The 27,303-nt window shown below is 35.9% G+C and overlaps 3 protein-coding genes across 6 annotated transcripts; 2 read left to right on the top strand and 1 right to left on the bottom strand.

Moving 5' to 3' along the window:
• The first annotated feature begins 4,234 nt into the window (after window positions 1-4,234).
• Window positions 4,235-13,907, top strand: LOC104597678 (glutamate dehydrogenase 1-like). Of its 4 annotated transcripts, none has more exons than XM_010259375.3 (12): window positions 4,235-4,518; window positions 4,670-4,793; window positions 8,764-8,817; window positions 8,929-9,056; window positions 9,603-9,716; window positions 9,989-10,210; window positions 10,403-10,477; window positions 10,783-10,899; window positions 11,214-11,464; window positions 11,610-11,685; window positions 11,794-11,880; window positions 13,533-13,907. In XM_010259375.3, the coding sequence occupies exons 4-12, from the start codon at window positions 8,949-8,951 to the stop codon at window positions 13,716-13,718; spliced, it is 1,236 nt and encodes a 411-aa protein (XP_010257677.1). In that variant the 5' UTR covers window positions 4,235-4,518; window positions 4,670-4,793; window positions 8,764-8,817; window positions 8,929-8,948; the 3' UTR covers window positions 13,719-13,907. The 4 variants fall into 4 exon arrangements, with proteins under 4 accessions (XP_010257677.1, XP_010257680.1, XP_010257679.1 ...); XM_010259378.3 differs by having other exon boundaries at window positions 8,764-8,842; XM_010259377.3 differs by lacking the exons at window positions 4,235-4,518; window positions 4,670-4,793 and adding an exon at window positions 8,581-8,602.
• Window positions 13,908-14,295: 388 nt separating this feature from the next.
• Window positions 14,296-17,040, bottom strand: LOC104597679 (putative H/ACA ribonucleoprotein complex subunit 1-like protein 1). Its single transcript, XM_010259379.3, has 4 exons — window positions 16,772-17,040; window positions 16,451-16,599; window positions 16,235-16,350; window positions 14,296-14,791 (listed from the first exon to the last, which is right to left on the bottom strand). Exons 1-4 carry the CDS (start codon window positions 16,911-16,913, stop codon window positions 14,620-14,622), a joined length of 579 nt encoding a protein of 192 aa, XP_010257681.1. The 5' UTR covers window positions 16,914-17,040; the 3' UTR covers window positions 14,296-14,619.
• A 5,950-nt stretch (window positions 17,041-22,990) lies between these two features.
• Window positions 22,991-26,547, top strand: LOC104597680 (uncharacterized). Its single transcript, XM_010259381.3, has 2 exons — window positions 22,991-23,817; window positions 26,297-26,547. The coding sequence occupies exons 1-2, from the start codon at window positions 23,441-23,443 to the stop codon at window positions 26,358-26,360; spliced, it is 441 nt and encodes a 146-aa protein (XP_010257683.1). The 5' UTR covers window positions 22,991-23,440; the 3' UTR covers window positions 26,361-26,547.
• Window positions 26,548-27,303: the final 756 nt, after the last annotated feature.

Genomic DNA, 27,303 nt, shown 5'->3' with positions numbered 1-27,303 from the left:
ATGTATTGGCACTGGCTGCCCTTAACATTACAAACTTAGATTTAGATGATGAAGACAATGATGGTTTTATATTTGTAATAAAATAAGTAATTTTCAATTTGTTTTTTTAGTAATTCCTAAGCTAAAGCTGAAGCCTTTACATTGCATGGGCTTTTTTGCTGGATGATAATTATAGATAGATTAGGGCGGTGTTTGACATCAATGCCATTTTCTGAGAAAATAGTGTCATGTAGGTGTCATATCAGAAAAGCGGTGCTTCAGAATTCTTATTTGGTATCGTTTTTTCATAAAAACTGTTGCTTCAGACTATGCCTTAGAAATTGGGAAAGTGTGGTCTAAAGCAACACCAAATTCGATGTTTTCTCAGAAAATAGCACATCAGCGGTGCAATTATGTGACACCAATGTGAAAACGATTCTATAGCATTGGCACCAAACAAAACCAGTGTTGTTTTTCCAAAAAACAGCTTATATGACAACACCACTTCCAAACAAAAGATAACAACCCAGACATGCCCAGCTTATGAAAAAACAGTGCTGTGCTCCCAGTACAAAATGCCAAACACCTACTAAAACAATAGAAGATGGATGACTCATGTAATTGACCTATATAATATAATAATTGGTATCGTACTACTTAATTATTCATAAAAGACTTATAGCGAACTAATTAATTTCAAACATCTAGATGGTGGCTCAGAGAATATCAACTAGGGGTCTAAACGGATCAAATTCAAATCGAATCGAATCAGGCAATATTCGAATTCAAATTCGATTAAAAAATCCGATATTCGAATTTGATTCGATATCCGATGAACATTGAAAATTAATATTTTAATTCGAATTCGATTAAATATTCAATTCAAATTTGATAATTTAATTATTTTAGGTAATTAATAAATATATAAATTATTTATATAATTTAATTATATATTATATAAAACATTTAAATATTTTATATAAAAACTAAATAATCAGTCAAATTCGAATATTTATCAAATAAGATTGTAATTTATTTCGAATTTGATTAACTATTCGATATGAATTGAACATTCGAATTCAATTGATTATCTCGAATCTTTAATTTAAAATTAGATTTTCAAAAATCATTGACACCTCTAATATCAACGAATGAACTACAAAACTTGACTAACCAAAATGTTCGTGCCCAGTGGAGAGTGGACACGTTGTGGATGTAAAGCGTCTCCGGCAACGGCAAGCCAACGAATGCGTAAATGACGCAAAAGAGAAAGAAGCATTGACATGTTGTTGTCTTTCTAATTTCTCATCTTTCTAATCTGCTTTTTCTTCGGCTCTGATGGTCTGATTCGTCCTCTTCCACGACGATAAAAAATTGAGGGAAGGTTTTCCCTTTTTAGTGGAATCCACACACGATCGCTCATATTTTTATTCGGTGTGTGAAGCTCACGATTCCAAAGCATCAAAGCATCTGGGACCAGATTTTTCTTCTTTTTTTTCCAATCCGCCAAAGTACTTTAATGGGTTGATCCGTCTCTTTTGTTGCCCATAAGCACTGCGTGGGTTTCTAAGTGGCTTCCCTCGTAACGCAGTGAGTGTTGCATGGATGAGCATAGCTAATGCTTTTTCCTAATGGAGAATAAAATAAGTACCATAACACAGAAAAGAAAAAGAAGAATAGAATTTCTAATGGTGAACCTTCAAAAGAGGTTCCAAAGCTGCATCTCAATCAAACATTTCTGCAGCTCGATCGGTATGTTTCGGATTGGAGACCAGTTGGATACGTTGGACCCAGTACAGGCAGATTCAATGCAGATTTCTGAATTTCACTGCAGGCTTATAAATATTCAAAATGTTAAAAACCCCCATTCTATACATCAATGTCCACCCGTGAATTGGCATCAATTCCGAGCTGGCACCTACCCTAACTGTACTTTGGGCCTAAAAATTCTGACCCTGGGCTGAACCGTCATTCTCCCTAAATTTTATCTGTATATATGTTATCATATTCCATAATGGTGGATGAAATTAAAATGTGGGTCAAAATTAATTTCAAAATCTGGCTATTTACGATACTAAAATTTCATGAAAATGTTTTTTTAACGTCAACCAATTTCCCCCCCTCAATCAGGTGCTACATATTAGATCAACAAAACAACATCATACCCACAAAAAAGGAAATTGGTTTCTAGATTTAGGAAGCTCCAAATTTTCAATTTCTGAACTGAGAATATTTCGATTTTAGAATGCATGGATTTCAACTTTGGAATGAGAGATTTAGGCCATATTTGGTTCAATTCTCATTATTAATTACCCAAGATGAAATTTTAAAATGGACAAGAATGGGTAAAATAGGCAGAATGAGAAAATATTGCTATGAACCAAATGCTTTTCCTAAAAAATGAATTCTTTTTAGACTGACTAGTGACAAGTGTCCTATGTAAAAATGCTTTTGTGATTTCATAAAAATACTTTGATAAAAGTAATTTCATAAAAGTACTTTCACAAAAATGCTTAAAATGAATGTGGGCTGATTTTTCATTCTAAATGACCAAGTTTTTGAAAATTTTGCTTGATTTTGAATCTTAAAATGAAAAAAAAAATAAACAAAATCGAACAAATTTGCAAATAGTAACTCCATATAGTTAGGATAAGACATGGATGATGAAGATGATGATGATGATTACCCCTAACCAGAGGTGCAACTTGGGTGGGACCCAATTTAATGCATGCATTTATGTGTGATAACAATAGCAACCTTTCATCACCATTCCAAATAAATAAAAAGCTTAGTTTTGTTAGGCAATATGGGATGTAAGGTTTTCTCTTCACTTAATTAGATGAGAGAGACCAAGGAAGGATTAATTGATGGTGGCTCAGTTGGTAGGTTCTTAGTTCTCTAGCTGGTTGTAGTGGAAATTGGAGATCAAATCCTGCTTTTACCGGGGTTAGGGGAGTTTGGGGAGGAGCTAACCTCAAGTGTGTATCTTTATAAAGCCATAAAAAAAGGGGGGCAAAGAGAAGTTCTTGAAAAAACTTTATTAAAATAGTCAAAATTCTAAAGTAAAAGGAATCTTTCTCATATGAGCAAATTCCAAAAGGGGTACACGAAGAAAGGACTTAAAAAGATTATCATAAAATAATGTTACTTTATACTAGATAAACACAAAGTAAAAGCAATAGGGAGAAGTATGGACAAGTCCAATGTAGATTTCTGATTTCCACTGTAGAGCTATAAACATTCAAAATGTCAAAAACCCACACTATATGCGTCATACCTGCCCATGAATTAGCATCAATTCTGAACTGACACCTACCTCAAATGTTCTTTGAGCCTACAAATTCTGACACTGGGCTGAACCGTCATTCTCCCAATATTTAATTTCTTATTAAAACCACTGAATTTCTTAACATTTAGTTGGATTGTAACTCAGCCCAAAGTGCAAGAATATGGATTAGCTGTATTTGGCTGTGAGCTAGAGGGGCTATTTTACCACTACCACCACCACCACCACTGCTACTACTACTACTAATAATAATAATAAGAGAAGAGGTTTGATTAATCAAACTTCCATATGAATTTTGATGAATATCACCTAATTGGTTATCACTTTTATGATATCAGTTGATTGATTATCAATTTTTCCATTTATGTCTTTTCGGTATCATATATAGTAAAACCCTATGCTTTGAGGGAACTTCCTGTGATACCTAGCTGTATGTATCCAAAAAAAAAAGGGAAGAAGCTATGTTTGGTTTGATAAAAAAAAGGAAAACATAACGTTGAGGGAAAATTGGACTATTTGATATGAAGACTGAAGTTGTTGAGCTAACAGACTTATTGCTGCTGAGTTTGGAAGGAGTACAAATGCAAATATACAGAATGCAAAACTTTATATTTTGTATTATTTTGTATGTATTTAAGCTTGTACATATTTGCATTTGTACTGCTTCCTGAGCCTAATTGATAAAATAAGCAAATAATAAAACGTTATAAAGGTAAACAGTGATGTACCCAATTTCAGTTTCAGCAATTAAGGAGCATTAAATACTTTATTCAATCAAAGACAAAGCAATAATCGTTTCATTTCAGCCTCTTCAGCTGTTATCAAACTGGCCTTTATAGTGGAGGAATCCATCTTTTATTTTATTTTATTCTTTAATTTTTAAACAAAGAGAACGTTAGTGACTGAGAGACAGAGAGCTCGAGTACAGCTGCAATCTTGATAAATAGTGATACTCCTTTTACCCCCCTCAAGCTTAACAAGTTAAGATCACAACTCAAAAACCAGACGTACGTAGCTCCATATATAATACAACACCAGACCAGAGACTGTAATTCTGTAAAGCCGGAATTCCCCCTTGGCTTTGATAATCCACCAATGAATTATAGCTTCTCTAAGGTGGAATTCGCGTTGGATTCACGAAACTGACCAAGGATTCGAGGGGCCGGGCCGGCAATGGTTCCACGCCTCTACGTCTGATTCTATTCTCTCGTGCTGGAGGTTGTTAATGGAAGGCGTGCGATTCTGTCGGTGAAGTAGGGTCCTGCAACTGAAGCTCGGCATCATATTCCTCTCTCAAAAATTATCCAATCACATATTCATTTATCTCGTCATTTATCCTTTTTATTGTTTAATTGTTTATATATACACATACTGGGTTGATTCTGTTCTGTATCATGATATCAGGATTCCCGTACAGATACGGTCGTCTGTTTCGGCTTTTTATGTTGAAGATTCAGCATTTGATCCATCCATCACTTGAAGCTGATCAATCTCTCTGAATCGGCTTGGAGTTCTTCTCCATTTCTAGGTACGAATTCAACACTCTACCTAAATGATCTATGATTCTTGGTGATCTTTCTCTTCTTTAAGCTGATCAATATTTCTGAATCGGGATGGAGAAGATCTCCATCCATCACTGGAAGCTGCGCTTCTTCTCTGCTGGTGATCAGAGGAAGTTTTGGTTGATAGTATTAGCGCTTCTCAGCTATAGTCTCTCTTCCAATCATAGTCTCTGGTTTTTAGCTCAAATCTGCTGCGACCATGATCAGTTGATCACAGCAAATGCGAACTCTGTTTTCTTTGCTTTTATCCATCTCGTTATCTGAGACTGAAATATAAACCGTCTTCTCTTCCTTTTCTTTTCTGCCATTTGGCTTTTCTTTCGTCAAGTTATCAGACTCCGACTGGATTGAATGGTTGAACCGGTGGCGGTTTATACAGTTGGAATGAACCAACTAGCGATTGACCGGTGAAAGCAGGGATCCAATGACATTGTTTTATTTATGTATTTGTTTTTTTTTTTTCAAAATGAAACCAAAGGAACAGCTTTTTCGTTGTTCCACCTCGGTTCTGCTTCAATTCTTGAAGTGCGGACCTGACGTGGAGGTTAAATGTCCATGTGGCATCCATGCAGAGGTTCGATTTATGGATTCCACGTGAATTTGAATGAAATAGGTATGATACGGGTTGATTGGCTAATCAGTTTTCTAAGCTTAGGTATTGATGATGATACCCTTTCGGAATCGTAGTTGGACTTGCAGGTATTCCTCAAATAGTCAAAATCCACATCCACGGTCCTAATTGGTCAAATTTCTTCCGGTATCATACCCAAAATAACCTTATTTATTGAAAAATTCCCGAGGGATTGTATCAATATTCAAGTCAGTCCCTAGATTGTGTCTAACAGGTCACTATTGTTAATTGACCTTTAGTCAACAACATTGAATACACATTAAATTATTTTAAAATGGAAAAATTAATCTTTATGATAATTTTTTAATTATTTTATTCATTTTATTGAAGTGTTAGAAGAAGGAAAGGGGAAAAAAGGTTATGAAACCAAACACCGATTTAATAACCCTTCTTCCCATTTTCTTCTTTTAACACTCAGATGAAATGGGTAAAGTGGTCAAAAAATTATCATAAAGAGTAATCTTGTCATTTTGAAATTATTTAATGCATACATGATGTTATTAGGGATGGCAATTTTCCCCATCCCAACGGGGACTCGACTTCTCCGACCTAATGAAGTCGGCAATGGGGATTGTTTTGGCAGGGCGGGAATGGGGACGGGGATTAATAGGAATTCCCAATTGGGGTTGGGGTCGGGGTTGGGAATTGAGGTCCCCGCCCCAACCCAACCCCGATTATATATATATATAATGTTATTTATATTAAATATATTATTATATTATTTTTGTATATCAAAACATTATTTATAATTAGTATTTTTATTTATTTTTCAAAAAAAAATACTATTATCTAAAAATTTTGGGGATTCGGGTCCTCATGGAGAACCCATCCCTATCGGGGATCAGGGATGGAGGACAAATTTTATCCCTGATTGGGATTGGGGACGAGGATGGGGTTAATTTCAGAATCGGGGTTGGGGGCGAGGAATATGATCCCCGCCCGTTGCCATTCCTAGATGTTACATGATGGTATTGACTAATGGCCAACTAATAGTAAAGGCCTATTAGACACAATTTGAAAGTTCAAGATACTATAAAGAAACATTTAGGGTACTGTTCAGGAATTTTCCCTTATTTATTTATATTGGTTTTAAATCTTAATTTGGTATTGGACTCGATCCACATTCGATCTGATTGCATTTTAGATAAATTTTGTATTTCAATTTTGAATTGTCGGATCTGAATCCAACCCGGTCACAATCTTAGAGATGGGTAAGTTAATAGGTAAACCCAAGAGGTCTTAATCCGGACCCAGGTATAATTAATTTACACTAAAAAGTAAAAAACAACAATATAGTTTTAACCAATAAAAAAAAATCAATTGTATATTTTGGAACTATTCTGTTGATACGGGTTTGCCTCAGTCCTAACCTAACCCTCTAATCTGTCTACTTAAATTTGATCCAAGATCACTCAATAACATGTTATTTCTAAACCCAACCCAATCCTATAGGATTTAATCCAATATTGACCTTATACTTAGCATTTTAGTTATATCTTTTATATCATATTTTGAAAATATAAAAGCTATCAATTTAAGTTGAAATTTGTTTTATAGATTTTAAGATGTTACGTTTTTCCATTAATGAAAGAAAAAAAAAACTAAAATAAACATGAAAAGAAATCTCAAACTTTAAGGCCATGTTTAGTTTGAAGGAAAAAGTAGGAAAAATATGAAAACCTATATAAGATTCGTAAAGGTTTTCCTGTCTTTCCTTTCCTTTCCCTACTTTTTACTTCAAACCAAATACAGCCTAAATTTATTGAATTAAAATTAAGAAAAATACAATAATACCCTCTCTCTCTCTCTCTATGGCGAGGCCAATCAGCCAATACTCAAAACTGTCTCGGATTAAAGAATTAAAACTCTAACTCAACCCTACACCTGAATACAGCTGACCATAATTGAAGGGTAGGCTCAACTTAAATATATTAACCCAACCCATTGGCATCCCTACCCTTTCTTTTTCTTTCAATGGCTTAAGATAGAGAGTCCACTAAATCTATGTGGATTAAATGATCAATATCATTTTATTCAAGTTCAAGTTCTCAGATGGTATTAATTAGTGGGTCTAATAAATGGTGATCAATAGATTAATGATCAGGTGGGGTTACAAGATCATGCATTCTTGTCATTAGCCCCATGGATTTTCTTCCGTATCACAATATCTTCTTGGTAAAGAAAATATGCGATTTGTTATCATCAGAAGTTCAGAACTCGCAAAAGTTTTTCTTTTTATTATTTTTTTTCTTTTTCGTTTATAACAATATATGTCAGTCCCTCGGTGTGTGTTGTCTGTTGAACACGTGAATTATCAAATAGTAACCGTCAAATCCCGGCAAATCAGTGATTGTTTCCAAATATCCAAGAGATTCCATTCTCTAAAGTCTAAACAGTCTCCTTACTGCAGTTTTCAGTCAATTTTCTTGATTATTAATTAAACATATATATTACCAAAAATCGTCTTTATTTCTTATTTCCTAATATTTTCTTTTTTTGGGAAATTCATGGAGTCTGTGTCACTTCAACTCACCTTAATCAGGCCCATCTCTCTCTCTCTATTATGTCATGGGCTAAGCCCCCTTCGGCCCACTCTCTCTTTTTCTCACATATGAAGGGCTAAGCCCTCTTCGGCCCATGAAGTCCGACTCCCATTAAGGCATTAGCCCTGGTCGTCTTTATTTCTTCATTTCTTTCGCTAGTGATGATGGATGAGAAAAGTACATAAATGAAATAGAAATAAAACCAAATTAAGACAACCCCAACCTTGGCCCTTGCTTTTCTTATACGGTGTCCCCCTGACTGACACGGTTTCGATTTTTTCCTTCACGCTACTGCTTCAGATATTGCTTTGTCTCTGTCCAATTGTCCCCCCCTTTTCCAGAGGGAGTGATTTGGGCACAAGGGGTTGGGTGGTATAAAGTCGAAAACACCCTCGTCTACACCTCTACGTTTTGGGCACAAGGGATTTGGACACAAATGTCATTTTGTCTTTTTCCCAATGAGTGGTGTGTCAGTTTCATAAAAGTTTTGAACCAGGGGGAATGTTGACTTTGACTTCAGCCACCTTCCCTGTATACAAATATACAACTCACGCTTCATTGCTGACATCTGCTTGTCTGTGATGCTAGTTGGGATTTGCTGGTACCAACGAAGCGAGTCTCGTGCCTTATCTTCCCTTCATCTGTCCCCGTCTTTTTTCTATTTCAGTCTTGGACATGGGTGTTATCAATCTTCCTCATTTTTAGCTTCTTGTGGGTTTGTAACTTTGTATAAATAACGCTCATGTTATCCTATATTTTCAGGTTTTCATCAGTTTTGGGCTTCCATTCTGCAACTCTAGTCTCTTAGAACTTCTGGTAAGATACCTTTTAAGGAAAAAGAGTAAGGGTCTCTAATCACTGATTTGGTTTTGATCGCTCTTTCTCATTGTGATCTGAAATGTAATCACTTTGATTGCTTGTGTTTAGTTCTTCAAGCAGGATAAACCATGAATGCACTGGCAGCAACAAATAGAAATTTTAAGCTAGCAGCTAGGCTTTTGGGATTGGACTCGAAGCTTGAGAAATGTTTACTTATTCCATTCAGAGAGATCAAGGTGACTTTCATTGGCTTTCTTCTTTTTTTTTTTTTTTTTTTTCTCAGTAATACTGTTTATTTTTTCTAAAGTTTGGACTTTGGAAGTTCTTTTAGAGAAGAATGAGAGGTTTGAGGTTTCAAGGATATCTGACATTGTATGATTTTTCTTTTTTTAATCTACTAAAAGTATATAAATTAACTTTAGGAACTCCTGTACTTTGTAAATTGAGGTATTCAACCAAGGACACTGGGCTATGTGCACAATTGTTCCTGACAGCCCGGTTGCTTGATTCAACCAAAAATTTCACGGGACCTATATAAAAGTTACCAAGCAGAAACACTTGTCAGGAATCCCAAAACTCATTTTGAGTGTTCTATGGTTACTGATTATTTTGTAACCAGCAATTTGGTAAGGCAAAATAGCCATGAACATCATGTCTGGAGGAATACAGGCATTCCAACAAATATAACTGCTGATCTCCGATCATTTGTTCAGCATCCCTGATAATGTTTATTATTTTCTTTCTGATTTTGTTCCATTTACTGTACTTGGGCTCAATTTCAGGTTGAATGTACCATACCCAAAGATGATGGCACTTTGGCCTCTTTTGTTGGGTTCAGAGTTCAGCATGATAATGCAAGAGGTCCTATGAAAGGAGGAATTAGATACCACCCTGAGGTTGGTTACATGTGATGTTTAATTCTTGAGTGGAAAAGGAATTGTGTTCTTCTTGATTACCACTATTGAATAAATTTACATTGTGTTTAACCGTACTGGAAAGTAGGAATTCCTCTGTTATACTTTGTCTTGGACACATTAAACCTTTTCCTTTTAATAACTATAATGAGGTTTTCTTCTCTTTTGCTTCCTGGATTGGAGATACTGTACAGATTATTAAGGATCAGCCATTTGTTAGGCTTCAGTTTGAAATAATTCTGTTTGCACTGTAGGTTGACCCAGATGAAGTGAATGCTCTAGCACAGCTTATGACATGGAAGACAGCAGTGGCAAATATTCCATATGGTGGCGCAAAGGGAGGAATAGGATGTGATCCAGGGGAATTAAGCGTATCCGAGCTGGAGCGGCTTACGAGGGTTTTCACACAGAAAATTCATGATTTAATTGGAGTCCATACAGACGTTCCAGCACCTGATATGGGAACAAATCCACAGGTTTGCACTTAAGCATAGAAGATTCTTTAAGATGATGAGATTCAACTTCTCAATTTCAACTACTACATTTGCTGTGGTAGTTGGATTACAGTATGGGAATTTGGTTTATTATACCGGACCATATAGAAAATTTACTTTGGAATTTGTTCTGATTCTGCTTGTTGATTTCTGCTCTCTATGGTGGTTAAACAGACAATGGCATGGATACTGGATGAGTATTCGAAATTCCATGGCTACTCACCTGCAGTAGTGACTGGAAAACCTGTTGTAAGTATACACAGTGAAATCTTGTTCTTTTTTTATTTTATGATTAGTTTGAGACTTTGAGTACAGTATATAAAATGACAGATTTTGCCAACAACTTGCTCTGTAACTTCTACGTATTAATATTCATGAGACTTCTATGCTGATGGTTTGTCAGTCCAAGAAATTTCTCCCTCTGTAGCATGAATAATTTGTTTTCATGATTTTATAGGAGAAATTATTTTTAAGGGTTTAACCTCCTATATCAGCTTAGCACTTGCAAGCAATTCAATTTCTTTCTATTGTTTGACAAAACTTCCCTTTTTCAGGATCTTGGTGGATCTCTGGGCAGAGATGCAGCTACTGGAAGAGGGGTACTTTATGCAACACAAGCCCTCCTTCAAGAATATGGAAAAAGTATCTCTGATCAGCGATTTGTTATACAGGTCCATCCTTTTTTCCCAAGTAACCGGTTAAACTTTCACCTTTGGGAAGCCTTTTAGGCTGTTAACTGCTTCCTACCCTGTAGCCTTCCCAATTTAGGAGCTTCATTTTAATGAAATGGAGTAATCTGGGTAGTTATCTTTCTGTACTCATGAGCCTCAGTTTGGTTAAAGTTAACAGAGACAATAATGGGGAAGAGAAGATTGGGTGGGAAGGTGGAGGCTAATAGAAGAAAACAACTCTAACCATTGGATTTACATTTATTTCACATCATTCAAATGTCACATGACAATTCCTTTCTCTTCCAATGTCGCAGGGGTTTGGAAATGTAGGCTCCTGGGCAGCTGAGCTCATCAGTGAAAATGGTGGGAAGATTGTTGCAGTAAGTGATATCACAGGTGCCATAAAGAATAGCAATGGAATTGATATACCAAAACTACTCAAACATTCCAAAGAGCACCGTGGAATCAAAGGTTTCAATGGTGGAGACCCCATTGATCCCAAGTCAATACTGGTTGAGGACTGTGACGTTCTCATCCCGGCCGCCCTTGGTGGCGTAATCAACAGGTTCTTTTCATGACAACTTCGAACATAAGCATCACTTGTCATTGGAAAATACTAAGAAATTCCTTTGGGATGCATGGAAATTATATAAAGATAGCCTCAGATTTCCATGACTTCTATCTCATTATTTCTTTTGATCTGGTTGAAGGGAAAATGCAAATGAAATCAAAGCCAATTTCATTATTGAAGCAGCCAACCATCCAACCGACCCAGAGGCAGATGAGGTAAGAGAATGTGATGATTGAATGGACTTTGGGTGTTAGAAACACTTAAACAGGTAAAAGATAGAGAATGCAAATCAACTTTTCTACCATTACTTTCTCCATCTGCAGATCTTAGCAAAGAAAGGTGTAATCATTCTTCCAGACATATTCGCAAACTCAGGTGGAGTTACCGTGAGCTATTTCGAGTGGGTTCAGGTACCCATCTGTTGTCCCAGCCTCTTATACTTCGTATGTGTTTGGCATCGGTGCTGCATATACAGCACCTTTTCCTGAAAACGGTGCTGTATATGTGTTGGTTGGAAGTCTTTTTTTTGTTTGAAAACGTTGCTGCCAGGTAGGACGTTTCCTGGGGCAACAACAACACCTTCTGTTTGGTACCAGTGCTCCATATCTGTTTTCAGCACTGGTACCCATTATCCAATGCTTCTACTATGTATATATTATTTTACATCCAACGGTGAAAAAACACCCATGTCATCCTATGGTCCCAATTGTTGAATAGACTATAAAAAAAAATCAGGAAATCATGAGGAAAATGGCAAAAAATCTGAAAATTACATGGAAAAAACAGAAAAATTCATACATTAATATAGAAGAATTCTAGACAAATGGAAAAATATAGAACAAAGTATGAAAATCAGAAAATTGAATGGAATTGCATGGAAAAAACAGAATATATATATAAACTGATAAAAGGCCTAGAATAGAATGCCATAAAAATGATATAAAAAAATGGAGTAAATTGTTGAAAAATGTAATAATTTAAAAATAGCACAATTTCGCAAAAAAAAATGAACAACAATTAATAGATGTTGCATGGTTAATAAAATTACAATAAACTAATATAGAAAATTTCATAAATTAATATAGACAAATGGAAAAATATAGAACAAAGTAGGAAAATCAGAAAATTGAATAAAATTGCATGGAAAAACCAGAATATATTGGGAAAAAATAAATCACAAAAAAAATGATTAAAATACATAGAATACAATTGAAAAAAAAAAGAAATGAAATGATGTTGAAGCTCTTCAAGTGAAAAAAATGAAATGAAAAAAAAAATACACCAAAATATGAGGATCAGAATTTGCCAGTGCTGAAAAAAATGAAATGAAAAAACAATACACCAAAACATGAGGATCAGAATTTATCAATGCATTCAAAGCAGAAAAATACACTCAAAAAGCTCTGTTTTTCCAAGTGAAAGAGCAAAGTAAATGTTTCAACAATTCATCAGTGCATTCAATGAATTTTTTAATCGACCAAAGCAGGATGATCAGAATCATTTAAATACACAAAAAAAAAAACTTAGAATGCATGAAGAATGTACAGACTTCCGGTGAATGAAAAAAGAACTCTAGACCACCTGTGACCGAACAGAATGTAGAACTCTAGATCTCCAGCGACGAGATTGATTCTCTAGTGACGCATGTAGACCTCCGTTGACTGGGAAAGGAAGACAATGAATTTGACCTCCAACAGCTGAAAAATGCAGAAGAAATGTTTTAGGGTTCGTTAAAAGAGGAAACAAGCATTTTACGATATGAATGCACCATATCAATTTAAATATAATACACGTTGGATGCCACATCACTGCCACATCATGTTACTGTTGGCAGCAATGAACTCCAAATTGAAAAAACGTCAAATTCGGTGTTTCCCCATACCACACTTTCTCAATTTTTAAGGCATGGTTTGGGATAACGCTTTTTATGGAATAACAGTTTTAAACATGTCGCCGTTTTCTGGAGCACTGATTTTTCCAATGTGGCATTGATGTGTCACCATTTTCTGTAGACCGAGATTTTTTCAGCATTCTAATTGTTGGGTGGTTTATCACATTGTAGAACATCCAAGGGTTTATGTGGGATGAGGCCAAAGTGAACAATGAACTCAAGACATACATGACCAAAGGCTTCAAAGATATGAAGGAAATGTGCAAGACCCACAACTGCGATCTCCGCATGGGAGCCTTCACCCTTGGAGTTAACAGGGTTGCACGCGCAACTGTTCTCAGAGGCTGGGAAGCCTAAGTTGATTTGGATGGAGATGTTGTGACGATGAAGATTTCTCTTTCTTCTCTCCCTGACTCCACTTTTCTCCATTTTAGATCTTCACTTTGTTGTTCATTATTTTAAGAATTTTCTTCTTTCATCATCATGGTTTAAGCAGAACTCAATAAATTTTTAAGGGCAGTCAACACCATCCATTGTTCATTTTTCTGTCTGGTGCAATTTTTAGAACCACATATCTGAACATCTAAGTCGCAATCTCAAGGTCACAGATTAATAGCTAATGTCAAATTATCATTCTCTCTCAGCCATCAGAAATTCAGAGGTGCCGCCTTTAATTTTTATCCAACAGCAGCTCTTATTTAGATATCAACCATGTCAGAGAAGTCGCATAAATCTCCTTGGTTTCATTTGGCATCAAAAAGTCCCTTGCTCACCATCTCTCTCTCTCTCTCGGTCTCTCCACGCACACACGAACAGGCACTCTTATTTCCAATTTTTGTCAAATTAGTAGAATTAAATCTTCCCATGACATGAAGTATGCATAGGAGGATTCAGTAACAAATGACAGACCAGCAATACCATAATCTGTTTAATCTCTTACTGTAAATGGCATTCAATCCCATGTATCTAATGTACCTCCCCCTCTTGGGAGTCTGCATTCTTCGAGCAAAGAAATACATTTTGATATTGGCATGCGCTTCATGCTACAATTCTCTGCTCTTTTTTGGGACAAGTAGGTTATGGATGCAGGCTGAAAATTGTAATTTGTAAATGATAAAATGCTATTAAACACAACTTCTAACAATCACTGAGCATGAGTCCCCAAAAATAACATCCTCCTGCACTCCGGTGCCCCATAAAGGTGTACTGGAGTGACAGGTGAAAAAGATGAAAACCAGTAGAGAAATCACACACAAGTCTATGATCTTCCTCGCCCCCTAAAACCACCACCACGACCACCACCTCTAGGAGGGCCACCTCTTCCACCTCTTGGACCACCCCTGCCACGAAAGCCACCACCTCGTCCACCACCACGACCACCACCTCTGCCTCCCCCACGACCACCTCTACCACCAGCTTGTGGCTGTCCCCTGCAGAAAAAGTCCAACATAGAACTCACTATTCAATCAGGAATAACGAACCAGTCAACTAAGCAAGAAATAAACTCCTTCAAATGGCAATGACGCAATGTAGCTCACTAGCTTGGACACCATTACATTATAAACGAAGTCAAATAAAAAAAAATCTCCAGATTCTCAGGTAGGAATATACGGCATTCAAGTTCAACGAGATTGTAAAATATGCACGCTCTAACAGGCGTGGGTTGTTTACATAATGGAATGAAGTCTCAAGTAGATGTAGTATAAATGCAAAAAGAACCAAGAAGAATTTACATAATGTACAAGGTACAGTCTAACAATTAGATGATATTTGGGATGGTCAATACAAAGGCCTTGCTCTAACAGGCGTGGGTTGTTTACATAATGGAATGAAGTCTCAAGTAGATGTGGTATAAATGCAAAAAGAACCAAGAAGAATTTACATAATGTACAAGGTACAGTCTAACAATTAGATGATATTTGGGATGGTCAATACAAAGGCCTTGCTCCCAAAAAATAAGACAGTCAAGGCCATTCCCAAGGGAAGAGGAAAAAAGATATGGAGAATAAGCACACAAATGTACAAAAATACATATAGTCCTGCTTAGGATTTTTTTTTGGATAAATGATATAGAGATTGTATTAATATTAATGAGAATCAAGGGTGGGCGAGAAATCCTCAAACATATACAAAAAGAGTCCTGCATATGATATTGATCCAAAAAATAACCTCACTCACACCCTGGCAAAAGCGCCCCACCTTCAATCAGGAAATTGATGATACAGACTCTTCCAATGCAGCAAAATTATATTCCAAACAGTTGGGCTGACGGAATCTATAAAAATCTATACATTTTTCATCCTTTCAAGTTTCAACAAATGAATATTTCTTAGTTGATTTCAACACTTTGAAAATTCCTTACAAGCATTCTTCAATTTAGAAGCTATTTAATAGCAAGAGAAAGTGAAACAAACACATTGAAACCAATGTTGTAAAAACGGAACAGAACATCAAGCATCGAACCACTTTTAACCACTCTAACAACCATTGTTGTCAAATAACTTGAAGACTTACTTGCCTAATAGAAGGGAGCAAACACATACTTCAAGCCAAGAAACTTAATATTTTATTCACAATTATAGCGTCTACTTGCTACATAGTACACACAGATGACGTATGTAGAAAAATCAAATCAAATTCTCTGAAACATTAAAAAGTAAACTAGGTTATGAACTTATGATTTTTATTCCTTTATTTTTAATTAACAAGATATATGTTATCATGTTTCATCAAGTAAATCCTAAGCCAAGCAAACATTCTGAGAGAACAATTTAGTAGCATGAAGTTCATGACAACCAATCCTAATTTACTTGTGGGGTTCCTCCAAACCAGGAAACAACAAGCAGACAGCTTTCTGAATATGAAAGTCATACTTTGGTTGTGGAAGAAATCTTGCCAATGGCAAAAGCTTTGCCGGGTCAATGTAAAACTTGTCCCCAACAGAATATGAAGTCGCCACAATGCCTTCCAACATCTTAACTGAAAAATACTGAAATAGAAGCCAAGGATGATCAAATGGTTCAGAAAACATATACTAGGAAGTTGAATTCATGGATAAGTAAAAACTTATGGAGAAACAATGGACTCACAGACTCATTGATGGGACCGAATATTTCATCAACCTTCCCTATCTGTGTCTTGTTTTGAAGATAAATAGGGGCATTGAAGTAAGGTATTTTCTCATTTGTGAGCTTGGTTACGGCATCACCCTCACAAGCATGAAGGAATGTGGAAATCTCTGCATATCACAGATCAAATTGGCATAAACCTGAAGAAGAGAAATGGGCTAAAAGAGATCTCCTTATCTGATAGTATGAAAACAACGCTAGATCCTTGAGAGACACTAGAAGCCTGGCACTTAAAGCCATCCTTGACTAATAAAATAACAAGAGAAGATAACTAGAACAGACCTACGACTTCAGCAGGAGGTCCTTCGTCGCGAAATCCACCGCGTCCCCCGCCGCCGCCCCGGCCACCGAAACGTCCACCCCTATCCCAACCGCGGCCACCGCCTCTACCCCTGAAACCGCCGCCGCCCCTTGGAGGTCGCATGCTTGCTTCCCTGCTCTAGGATAAGAAAACCCAAAAACAGAGAGACAGAGAGAGAGAAGAGAGAAGAGAGAAGAGAGAAGAGAGAGCCTGCTGTTTACGGCTTTGAGTGAATTTCTCTTCAGCCTGGGGCACAATGGAAAGGGTTTAGGGTTTAAACGGTCGCTCTGATAATCGAACTAAATTACAAAACTATCCCTAATTGTTTTTAAAATACCTAATAAAAGAGAAGAAATTGCTACGACTTATCAAAGGAGCGTAACATCCATGCGCGTCCATCTTTACCGTTAATCTGGATTATTCTTTTTTTTTTTTCAAGCAAAAGAGTGGTGATTAAATTACCGTTAATCTGGAATTTTTTTTCAAGCAAAAGAGTGGTGATTAAATTATATTATGGGTAAAGTTGTACAAGGTAACGTGTTCATAGTAGAGTGCCTTTGATATTTACAAGCATAATAAGCTAAAAAATGAGCTAAAAGTGTTCTTAGTTCTAGTTATGTAAATGAATTTTATCCGTCCAAAATGCACTTGATCGATTCATGTACATTCCATTATTAGAAGGTTTAACTTTTTTACTATTACTTCAGCATATAAGAAAACTCGCACTGATTGGCATTGCAACGCGATAGCAACTTCTAAACCCTTGATGACTGCACGAAGCTCTGCGTCATAACTGTCAATGGCTCTACAGGCTGACCCTTGGACTGCAATGATCTGCCTACCATCAAATTTGTTGATGACAAAACCAATGCCTATGTTGTCTGCATGTTGATCATAAGATCCATCAGTGAATACTAGATAATGGTTCTCAGCTATTGAGCTTAGGGACAATGCCTTTAACTTGTGTCTTGACAGATGGTGAAACATGAATCCACTAAAGAAACAGGATTCACATCCTTGTTGTGTGCCTCCCATATCATATATAGGAATACCTGAAATTTGGACAGAAGTACAATTTGATATCTGCATTAAAAGATTGTCCAAGTGACTGAAGCCAATCCGAAATAAGTTGTTGAAGGTGTTCACCATTCACTATACTAGGGTGTATACCAAGTTGGGCTTGACACCAAACAGCTCTTTCAAAGTCACATTTGAAAAATAGATGTGAAAAGCTCTCTTCTTCATGATTGCAAAAAATGCATAATACCTTTGGTTTGGGACAGGGTCAGACTTGATTATTTGTGTTTTGTTGAGAATTGTGACCTAGGCAAGACTTAGAGAAAATTAGAGTGAAAGGGTCGGGTCTGGTTCAGGACAGGGTGGACAAGTCCCAACTTATTAAGTTATTATTAATCGACTCTATGGAACAAGTGTTTTTCACCAAAATAATCATATATATCATCTATAAAATTAATAAATGTACCCTTATAGACAACGAAATATAACAAAAATTACAAGAATGTGCTTTTCATGTGATAGTTTCAGATGATGATGATAATAATAATAATATATATATCAAAATTTTTTCATAATTTTTTATATTTCTATGTATATAAAAATAATTCTTATTTACTATATATTTTTTTTGTTTAATAAGATGAATATATAATATTAAATATATTCAAAATGTTTTCTGCAAATTTAAGTTTTTTTTTTTAATTTTATTATTTAATGGCACAATTGACTCAAAATTTTGAATTGTTGGCATGCCACCAATAAAAAACAATTTCGTTTTTGCATAGTTTTAAATTTTATATTTTATTTTTATTATTAATATAAATATTTTGCTTATCACACTTATTTTTCTTTAATATGATTAATATAAAATATTACATATGTTCCCAAATTTTTTCTATAAAATTTTTATGTTTTTTTTATAATTTTTGCATCTTTTATCTTTTTAATTTTTATTATTTAATTATAACACCAATTGTTAACACATTGGACCCAAAAAGGTTGAATTGTTAACTTGCCACCGTGTATAGGAAAAAATCATTTTTTAGGTTGGCTTTAAATTTTTTATTTCATTTCATCATCAATAAAAACAATTCTTGCTTATCACACTTACTTTTCTTTAATATGATTAATAGAAAATATTATAGATGTGCTCAATTTTTTGTGTTTTTTTTATCTATTTCTATTTTAAAAAAATATATTTTTAACTTTGACATCATGAATTGACCATTTTGACTTGGATAGTTGAATGTCTTACCCACCATTTGGATGAAGGAGTAATTTTTGTTCCTTGATCGGTTTTACAAAACATGGGTCTTATTCTTAATGTCTTGTATTGTTAAAGTATTAAATTTAGGTCTAATTAATAAAATTTATTACTGAAAAATAAAACCTTAAAATCTGGGATTTCATAAAAAAAAGAAAGAGTGGGAGTTGTTAGTGGTCATTTGATAACAGCTGAAGCTCCTGAACTAAATACTTATTGCTTTCTTTTTTAGCTGATAAATTATTTAAATAATAAAAAATTGAAGGACACTTTGATTTTCCCAACTTCAGTTCCAACATTAACAAGCCCACAACATCCAGCAATAAACTTTTCAATTCAGCATATTCAGCGTTTTACCAAAGTCTAAATGCAAACCACATAACCAAAACTGATGTAATCAGTTTGGTTAGTTTGGTTCTATCACGTAGGCCCCACCCTTTGACACCTCTACAGACCCTAGATTGGGAATTTGTAGGTTGGGCTAAGAATGATCACCCCAATGGACCATTATAGGGCCCTCATAATGAACCATGGGGCAGATCTGTCTTCACCCGTTCTCACAGCCCTTATAGCCGTGCATTAAGAATGAACCATGCGGCAGATCTGTCTTCACCCGTTCTCACAGCCCTTATAGCCGTGCATTAGGAATGAACCATGGGGCAAATCTGTCTTCACCCGTTCTCACAGCTCTTATAGCCGTACATTAGGAATGTAATATAACAAATACAAACACGAAAATCTTCCCGACTATGAAGATGGTGTGAGGACAAAATCCGAATTCCTCACTTTTTTTTTTCCTGTCAGATGTCTCCCAAGAGACAATTCATCACCTCAATGCTTACACGGACTTCCTCCTCTAATTTTTTACACATTGTTATTTATTTATAAATGTAATTATTAATTCAAAAGTATAAAAAGTCATAATAAGGACCCTCTAATGTCTTAATTATCTGAGAAAATCTATCATTACCCTGCCTAAAATTATTATTATTGCTCTCCACCCATTAAAAAAGTCAATATTTGTGACAGCACCCCTTCCCCAATCCCAACCCAATTAAATCCCTCATTTTCTCTTAAAATTTTTTAAACCCCTTTTGACGCTCTCTAATAAAAGAGAGATATAAATCAGATGAATTAGATTTGGATTGGATTGGGTTATGGGCCAACTAAAGGCCAGCCCTAAACATGGGCCTCAACCTGGACCCAAATTATGTCAAAACCCCAATTTATCCATTCAAAAACTAACCAAAATTTTATTCAACCCAAGCATTGCATCATGAATTTATTTGCTAATAATAAAAGAATCATGAGATATCTTTGCATGTTGTTTAACGCGTCTACAACTTTTTTAAGACAAAACCAGCAAATACCAATTAAGAAAAGGGACTCTCTTCTCTTGGGTAGTTTAGGTGAATGGCGCAGTGGTGTGAGAGCAAAGGTGAACCCAATTGCTCCTGCAAGTTGAGTTGCCACCATGTGTTTGAGAAAAAGAATCCCATGATCAATTGGGGACCCCCCAATTTCCATTTGATACTGCGGCCACTTCAGCCCAAAAATGGAGGATATATATGCAGGCTCCACATGGCCATCACAAACCAAATGCACCACTTGATGGGTAACATGTACACAGGGAAAACAAAAAAGTAGAGCCCATGATCATGGATGAATGGAACATATATCCTTGTGGAGAGGGGAGAGGGAGGGGAGGTTATGGTTATCTGCTTGTGTATGGCTCCCCATGGCCCCAGCCATCCTTTTTAGACTTTCTTCTTGTGTTGTGTAAGGAACCTTCTTTCATGACTTTTTTTTTTAGAAAAGGACTATTATTATTAGGGTAATGACAAAGTTGGGTCCTCTGAGTCCACAATCAGACCAAATTGACCATGTATCTGTGTCTCACCAAATTTACAATCTCTCTTCAAATAAAGAAGTTGTTATTGTATGAGGTATTCAGGCAATGTGATAATAAGATTCCATTGCTGTCGGGTTGAAACATAACAAGCCATGTTACCCGACCTCGATTGGCCTCTTCAACAGCATTGGTTATCGTATTGTCTCAGGTCCCTTTTACTGTGATGTTTGCCTTGAAATTACATTTTATAAGTGAGTCTCCAAAGAAGTTATCTCAACTCTTCAAGTAATGTGGCTCTGATTTGCTCCGTATCTTATGCATTAGACTTGTCTCAATTGAATTACTACTGTATTTGGAACTAGGAAATTTATTATTTATCCCATTTCAAGCAAGGAAAAAGCTATTTTTGAGACATGCATGGATTCTGCTCCTTGGTATCCAGTATGGAGAGATGTGGGTCTCAGTGAATATCTCAGTTCCATATGTCTTTATCTTCAATGTGCATGAATAATGTTCTTTTTTTTTCCTTAATCAGCAGCTGCTTGAACACAAAATCTAGTGGGTCAGAGAATCCAATCCACATCATTCAAGCCGGCTTGATCCAAATGAGAGCATGTCTGGAGTGCACAGCCCGTTGATGAGCCAACTGCCAACCCCCATGTGTATGCTTGTAGTAATCGAATTGTGAACTTCTCATAGCAGTAGTACTTCAAGCATCAAGAACATTGAGAAATATATTTCTGTTGCATGGACTCAGTTTTCAGCATCCCCATTTTGATTCTCTTTAGTCTTTATTAATTCTTAACCATTTTGAATGCGTATGGTTTCTCATGTGGCCATGAACTATTGCCTCCACTCCAAGAATGACCCAAAGACACAGCCAGAGAGAGCCTCAGATATAGAAAAGCCCCTGACAAATAATAGCTTTGAAAAATTAATCTACAAGAAAAACCTTTTAATATTCAATCCTTCCATGTACAAATGATGGATTTATTTTTATGGTAGATGATCAACTCTTTAAACTTCTAAAGCTTACTTAAACTTCAAATTTCACCAGATTCCTTGACATTTCACGCAATTAGAGAGTCCTTAGATTAAACAAATGAGTCTATAGAAAACTGGGTAGAGCTCTAAACCAATTGTCTATGCATTGATAAGGAAAAACAGAAGGATTACAACCTGTTGGGTACACCAACCAAAGTTGCACGCGTCCTCTACAGAGCAAAAGCTTGTGTTGACAGGAGGGTTTGGGACTTTGAGAGCTAGCCCTCTTATTTACTCTTAGAATGAACTAAACTGGATCATTTGTTTAATTAATTAATTAATCAAATGGGGTAATAGCTAATATTCATCTGGATTGGGATTCTGTCAAGGTTATCTTATTATGTACTTCTGTTCCATATTATATTAAATGCATTGCATAATATATATATATACCATTGTTTTCTTCCTCTGCTTCTTCCTATTTCCAATCTCTTATGCTTCCATTTATTTATATTATAAACATGCCGTGTAAGAATTCCACTAACCAGCTTTCAAGTTTTTATTATATCATTGTTGTTGTGGTGGTGGTGGTGATTCTGCTTCTGTTGAGTGTTGGTTGGTAAGCAACTTTCGGTTTCAATTTTCAAAAGTCTGAACTTCGAAGCATTGCTTCTGTTATTCCATCAACCATAAAAGAAGGCGTTATCATTTATCAACCCTCTACGAGGAGTTACTGTTAACAGTCTTTTTCTGGGTTACAGTTACAGACTGAAGTGGAATAATACTTGATCATTTCCCACAAAAGAAGGAAAAAGAAAAAAACATTCCATCATTTGCTTCCCATTTTTTGCGCTTGTACTGTTGGCTTTCCAGCTAATATTTCTTTCTTCTTCTTTTTTCCCAGTTGCTATTTGATGGATTATCTTCTTTGTTCTGTTGTCTTCTTCTGGCTTGATCTTCACAGTAAAAATGGTTGAGGATAGAAGAGGAGGGTAGGATGGTCATTTAAGGAAACATGAACTGTTGGTTGTCCTAATTCCGAAGGATTGCTTCTCATAAAAACTGGAGAAACAGAGGTTTTGTGGAGAACTCTAAGGCTTGTTTGAGAGAGCCTCGGTTTTATGAATTTTCAATCACCCGACATTTTGTTAACCCTTTAAACTTGCCATTATTTATTTCTCTCCTTTTGTTCCCCAAATTTCTGTTGGGTGTCTTCACAATTAGAAGCCACCCGGGAAAGGTGGGTCTTCATTAGTCTTTGTTTTTTCGTTTGGAAGACATCGAAATTCAGTTCTTGAATTTAGTGTTGAATATTTGATGTTAACTGTTCTCAATGAGTTATGAGTTATGACTGATTTTGATGAATGTTAGCTGTACCCAACCTCAATCAGGTGTTATAGTGTTTTTTTTTTTTTTTAATTATTATTCTCCCGTCGCAGATTTGGTCAGTGCTACTAGAACCAGAATACAATCTGATACTTCTTTTATGTATATTCATTCTTGTTAATTAAATTCTTCTGGTAATGAAATGGGATGTTTGTAATCAGTCCTGTTCAAGAATATTTCATGAAGGTTTCGTTCTGCAAGTTCCACTGTCCTTCATTCATTTGCTTCTGCAAACCCTCTCCTCAGCTTCTCTGTCCTTCCCCATTGAAGTTAGAAGACACCCCACATGTTCCTTCACCTTTATCTCCAGTCCCTGTTACTGTGGTCCAGTTCTGTGATAAAACGATTGAGCCCAGTAAGGAGAGCTTAGATGGAAAACAACAAGTTGAGAGTTATCTTAAAAGCAGCCTCAAGAGGCCATACTCGGAACCAGCTGGTGTACCGAAAGAGGTTGTTAAGGCTAAAGTGAAGTGGGTGGATTTCTTTGGGAAAGAGCTGCTAGAGATCAAGGAATTTGAACCCAGGTTGGTTTAATCTCCTCTTTTCTCTTGAATATCTCAGGTTTATTATTCTCTCGATTGATTTCCCCTTGATGGATTTTTCATTTCTTTTCATGGATTTCTTTTACTGTTCTTCTGCATCATATTTTCTTTCGTTTTTTTTTTGGGTGGAAAGATGATAAACGCTCATTTCAGCTTGAAAAATCTTTCACGTTATTAATGATTGGGGGGCAAGTGATTTAGTGCAGAATAGATACTTAAGAAAGGAATCAAAATGATCATAATTGGATTCTTCATCTTTGAACGGGAAAGTATTGTGAAATATGTAATTCAATGTTCTTCAAAAAAAAAATGTAATTCAATGTTGTGGTAAGTCTGATCTCTAATGGAAACCCATTTAACATACTTCAATGGTTTTTTTTTTCTCATTAGTAATCCAATGCATTTATATTTGAACAGGTAAATCCATAAAAGCATAGCAGCGAAAAAACAGAAATGCATTAACAAATTTACATTTGATGAAAATATTGAACATAAGAACCAGAAAAGGGTTTAGGTGATGATATCCTTGAAATAAAGGTGCAGAATGAACTCTTTCATGGCTATAGAAATTACTACCAGGTTCACATTGGTTTCTCTTCGGATATATCTTGAATGACAGATTTTTCTGTACAAATATTCTTTGAGCTGTTGTTCTTTTATTTGAAAAAAAGACTAGTGGTTAACTTAGAACAGATGAGTGCTCTGATTTATTCGATGCCTCAAGGTCAGACCTAACCTCGTCCGAGGATTTACAGCACTTTAGAGCTAAAGATGTAGAAGTCACCAAATCTTACAACTACTTAGTTGGGTAGTTCTGCTTTTTGGTTCATAATGCAAAAATTGGTTTACTGGAGGAACATTAATATGCCGATTTGGAATAAATTGAAACTTGTATCAACTAAGATTAATTGAACAGTTGTGACCTAAGCTTGATAATTTGATGCAATGGAATATCTCTAATGTGATGCCTATGTAAATGGTAGACTGGAAAAGAGATCTACTCTCAAACTTGCTAAAGAAGGATAAATTTAATCATGGGATTAGAATATTATATAAACAATTACACCAAAACAGGAGAGGCTTCCTGACAAGGTATCAGCTGCTGAAAATAAACCTGTCATAGAAACTGATTATTTCTAGTTGCAATAGATCTTGACAATTTCTAGCTACAGGTACAGATACTGTTGTCCAGTTCTACCTTCTCCATGCATCCAGAGAACTATGGGCAGTGTTTGAAGATGTGAGCATTGTTCCAGAGTTCATATATGCTTGTCAGTTGTCACAGATACTGTTGTCCAGTTCTACCTTCTCCATGAATCCAGAGAACTTTGGGCAGTGTTTGAAGATGTGAACATTGTTCCAGAGTTCATATATGCTTGTCAGTTGTCACTAGCTATCATTTGACTCCTTTACATTATGATCATCTTCCATGAGCTTAAGGGACTATATGGAACCAGTTCTAGCTTTTGTATTTCCAACTAGCTTGGTTTTTTGTATAGATGAGCAGTTTCACCCAATATTGTTTAGGGAGTTGGGAATTACAACCATCCACACTTTCCCCTTATGCTTAGTTTGGAAGGAGTACAAATATGTACAGTGCAAGTACATACAAAATAAGACAAAATTACAAGGTTTTACACTCTACATATTTGTATTTGTACTCCTTCCAAACTGAGCCTTAAGTCATATTGCCTGGAGTTTTTTACTGCACTCCTCATCAGCAAGTTGGAACTATGAAATTCTGCTAGACTACTTACCTTATATGTTCACTCTCAAAAATTGTTTATGTTGTTACATCTCATGAATACCAGCAACTTTAAAATTGATTATGATATGCTAAATGCATTGACGACCTGAAATTTTGCAATTGATGCAGAAGTGATGGAACAGCATAGTATTATTTGTACTAATATATCAAGCTTCACTATTTGACACGGGAATAAACATTAAGGGTGCATTATTATTTGTGTCGATAAACTTCTTTAGCCCACAAGAAAGAAAACTGATAAAATCCTAATAAAGAACTTTAACATTTTATTCAAGGTTAATTTCATGCTGTTACAATGCTATATTTATGTAACTCTTGATTCTGTAAAAGATGACATGACTCCCACTTCCTTCACCAATCTTATTTCCCCTATTAAGACGACTATTTCAGCATGTCTTCATGAATAATGTCTAGCAATCTGGAGATGTGTGTGAAGATCTTCAGTCATGCTTACCTCTCATGTCAATGACTTGCATATAGTGTGAACATACGAATTTGATCACAAGATTTAAAATGCCACTGCCATAGAGCCACTCTCCATCTGCAAATGGATCCACTCATGTGTGCAACTTATAATGATGACTAGAACTACTTACCTAACCAGCATAGACAATTAAATGAATCTAGCGTCAATTATACTGGTACATACTGCCATCTGATTTCCTTTTATTGCTTGGTCTGTTCTTTGTTCAGTGAATCAGGAGATTCGGATGACGAAGGCAATGGTACTCGGGGCTGTGTTTGTGTCATTCAGTGAATAATTTTATTCCATTAGTCCCCGTTAACGCCCAGAGCAGCTACGGCGTCAACAGGGAATTGGGCCCTACCCTCCTGCATACGGCTGTCTCTGGGTCCAGTCTCTTTGTTTATCTCAATTCTCAACTTGATTTTTTTGGAGATTACATTTAAAATGCTTCATCAAACTTGGATTCCTCCATTTTTCACATTTTCTCTTTTGCTGGCTAGCCGCTATCTGAATTTAGAATCGCAAAATGGCATCTCTACAAGATTTTTTTTTCTTTTTTTTTTGTTAGTTATTGTCTTTGATTTTTCTAAGAATTCTAATTTCATTAGTCAGAATTTGCAAAATTCCACACCCCCTCCAAATCAAAATTAATGAACAAAACTGTTTAGAATTTCATCTGTCGTGCTTCGTTCCGTAAGATTAGCTGATCTAGATCTCAAGACTTGTTCTAACTTCTAAGTGGCCATTTGCTTCTTGTGAAGATTCTGCTTTACCCACCAGTTTGCCATTAGATGTACCTATATATTTGTAATCAAAGGAAAAAAAAAAAGACAAATTGCACTGAATTGCAGGTTTTATCCTCGTCAAGGTTCAAAATATTGACACAGGCCGATATGCTGATAGGGCGTCTCAGTACTTTTTTTTAGGTTTTATTTATTTTTTTCGAAACCGGTTCAGAAGGATCAGTTTAAAGCCTGGCTACCCTGTAAACCAGTGTCTGACCCGATACAACCCCTGGAGAGGCGTATCGATAAGCCATCGGCACGATACAGGCCGATACATATCGATACTTTAAACCTTGATCCTCATGAAACATTGTGGTTGTGTAGAGTTCCTTGTTAACGTAGTTTAACAGAACCTAACCTGATCCACAATTCTACTAAAATTCAGAACCGCTAGTCCTATTCTTGAAAGGAATATATACATTCACTGTTTCACTATCACGCATGTTCAT

Source organism: Nelumbo nucifera, chromosome 7, assembly GCF_055504915.1.
Source record: "Nelumbo nucifera cultivar China Antique chromosome 7, China Antique-T2T, whole genome shotgun sequence".
Lineage (NCBI taxonomy): Eukaryota > Viridiplantae > Streptophyta > Magnoliopsida > Proteales > Nelumbonaceae > Nelumbo > Nelumbo nucifera.
The sequence above is the reverse complement of the archived record's forward strand: the minus strand, read 5'-3'. Positions and strand labels throughout refer to the sequence as shown.

Coding starts and splice junctions, on each gene's coding strand:
- LOC104597678 (XM_010259375.3), top strand. CDS start 8,949: ATGAATGCACTGGCAGCAACAAATAGAAATTTTAAGCTAGCAGCTAGG. Junction 9,057..9,602: donor TTCCATTCAGAGAGATCAAG/GTGACTTTCATT, acceptor GCTCAATTTCAG/GTTGAATGTACCATACCCAA. Junction 9,717..9,988: donor GAATTAGATACCACCCTGAG/GTTGGTTACATG, acceptor TTTGCACTGTAG/GTTGACCCAGATGAAGTGAA.
- LOC104597679 (XM_010259379.3), bottom strand. CDS start 16,913: ATGCGACCTCCAAGGGGCGGCGGCGGTTTCAGGGGTAGAGGCGGTGGC. Junction 16,600..16,771: donor ACCTCCTGCTGAAGTCGTAG/GTCTGTTCTAGT, acceptor TGTGATATGCAG/AGATTTCCACATTCCTTCAT. Junction 14,792..16,234: donor AGATTTCTTCCACAACCAAA/GTATGACTTTCA, acceptor CTTTTTCTGCAG/GGGACAGCCACAAGCTGGTG.
- LOC104597680 (XM_010259381.3), top strand. CDS start 23,441: ATGTTTGTAATCAGTCCTGTTCAAGAATATTTCATGAAGGTTTCGTTC. Junction 23,818..26,296: donor ATCAAGGAATTTGAACCCAG/GTTGGTTTAATC, acceptor TTCTTTGTTCAG/TGAATCAGGAGATTCGGATG.